At 41.7% G+C, this 2,383-nt stretch overlaps 1 protein-coding gene across 1 annotated transcript; it reads left to right on the top strand.

Annotated features, from left to right (window-relative positions):
• Positions 1-915, top strand: LOC129282789 (muscarinic acetylcholine receptor M5-like). Its single transcript, XM_054918648.2, has one exon. It carries the CDS (start codon positions 1-3, stop codon positions 913-915), a length of 915 nt encoding a protein of 304 aa, XP_054774623.2.
• Positions 916-2,383: the final 1,468 nt, after the last annotated feature.

Genomic DNA, 2,383 nt, shown 5'->3' with positions numbered 1-2,383 from the left:
ATGTCTGGCCTTGTCGGCACAACGGTGGCGTCTGAAATCCTGACTGATGTCGTTACCCTGGTCACGTTAGCAGGAGACGGTGAGGACATCGTCCTGTCGAGTCCTTATTCTCCGGACGTAGTCGTTGTATTATCCTTGGTCATAGCTGTGATCATCTTCATGACCGTCGTCGGGAATCTCTTCGTCGTCATCGCGTTCTGCACGACAACCAAACTCCGCACTTACAACAACTATTTCATTTTGGGTCTGGCCATCGCCGACCTGTTAGTCGGTGCAGTCGACATGCCTCTGTTCGCCATCGTCATCATCACGGGACGATGGCCCTTCAGTGCCGTCTTCTGCGACATCTTTACCTTCCTCGACCACGCTTTCACACATACGAGCATCGTACTCGTAACCCTCATCAGCCTCGATCGTTGCGTTGCTGTATCGGACCCCTTTCGATATCGTCAACACTGGCGACGACGGTCCCGTGCAGTCCTAATCATCGCCATCGGTTACATTCTCCCGTTCATCGTCTGGTTACCTGCGACGACTCTCTGGCAGATCATCAGCGGCAATGACAAAAGGCCCTTTCCTGAAGATGTCTGCGAACCTTTGTTCTTCCAGAGTGTCATTGCAAGCTTTGCCCTGCCCATCGTTTACTTATTCGTCCCCTTTATCCTAACCACTGCCTTTTGTGCCAAAATTTACGCCGTCATAAGAAAATTCTACAAAGGGCGAAAGAAGATGAGGCTTGCAACCGGGATCGCGCAGTCTCTGTCTTCCGGTGTCGACCGGCCAAGTGATCCTGGAACTAGTAACATAACTGCATCGGTACAGACATCAGCTGCGACTGAGAGTGTTGTTGTAAAGAAAGACGTAAAAAAGACAACAAAGGAAATCGGAACTGAGAGCAAGAAAGGTTTGCCATAAATGTATTTAAAGTATTCATTTACGATTTGTCTTCTTGTATTGAAATACCATCTTATTGCTAGCTTAAATTGGTATAGCTGACATTTCAAAATCGGTAATGAATATTTTGAATACTATTTCGCTGACAATAGGCCTGATTATAAATACAGTTAAATGTGTCAGTTATTAAGCAGAAAGAGTGCCCTATACCCAGATCATAACTAGAATCGTAAATACTATTGTAATATAATGGTATATATTACCCGAATGAAAAATAGATCGTTGGCCAATTGATTATTAAGAAATTACATTATAATAACCCGTTGTTGTAGCTAAGTTTGGACAGAATTAATTCACTATAAAGTATATACCTGCACGTATATATCGTGTATATATATTACATAGGTTTTTAGTGATGGCACCCCCAGCCCACGCCCTTGATGCATCCATAAATGTTTATATCAAGCTATTTGTCTACGTAAAATGCGAGAGAGCGAGACGAGCAAGGAATGATACGATTAATTCAGGGCTCTGCGAGCGAAAACTTTATATAGTGACATGAAAGGTTTATTTCATTTTATTTTCCAAGTCGTCCCCTCACCTTATTTTATTCACTCTTCTTCATCTTCTGATTTTGTCATCTCTTTTCCCTTCTTTTTCTTTTTTAAATGCCTCCCCCCCTTTTTTTTTGCTCCGCCGATAGGGATTCCCGGACCCCTTGGGCCCCCTAGATCCGCCTATGTAAATTGACAAGCAAAAAAAAAAGGTTTCACTACAAAATGAAGGTCGTTTTGGTACCAAGAAATTTGATAAGCCAAAAAAAAAAGGGTTTCAACACAATATGTTGGTCATTTTCCATGCATTTCTCTTATGTGACACGCCAACCAGAAGTCCAGGGTGTGCTGCCTATGGAAAATAATACACGCAGCACCCCCGCTTAATTTATCAGGTCCATGGATTCATTTCTTTTAAAAATTATGCTATGTGTGTACTTTCATTAGAAATGTTACATTTATTAATCACCTATAATGGTGAATTTCCCTGATTTTGATATCCATTTGCATCATCAGTGATCCAGTTGTCTAGGAAGTTCGGTAAACTGCAAATTCGTCCACTGCCAACTCCCCCACTCATCACATGGTCTACATTCATTTAGTCTAATGCCGTTCCGTCCATCAACATTTCGTCTAACAACCATTTGGTCCAATCATCACTTCATCTAATCACCAGTTCGTCTTTGACCTTTTCGTCTCATAGCCAGTTGGTATAATATTCGTTTTATTTTCGTTCACTTTGCCAAATTAACACTAAGCATAATAAGACCAATTGGTATATGGAGTAAATGACTATGGACCAACTGGTCATTAGACTAGATGGTGAGTGGACAAAATGGCAATTAGACCTTGTGGATATTGGACGAACTGATGGTAGACCAATAAATAGAAAAGTTGGCAATTGGATGAATTGGCATTTGACCATGTAAATAAAC

The sequence above is a fragment of the Lytechinus pictus genome, chromosome 19 (genome assembly GCF_037042905.1).
Source record: "Lytechinus pictus isolate F3 Inbred chromosome 19, Lp3.0, whole genome shotgun sequence".
In the NCBI taxonomy this organism is placed as follows: domain Eukaryota; kingdom Metazoa; phylum Echinodermata; class Echinoidea; order Temnopleuroida; family Toxopneustidae; genus Lytechinus; species Lytechinus pictus.
This window is presented reverse-complemented; position numbering and strand designations above follow the sequence as displayed.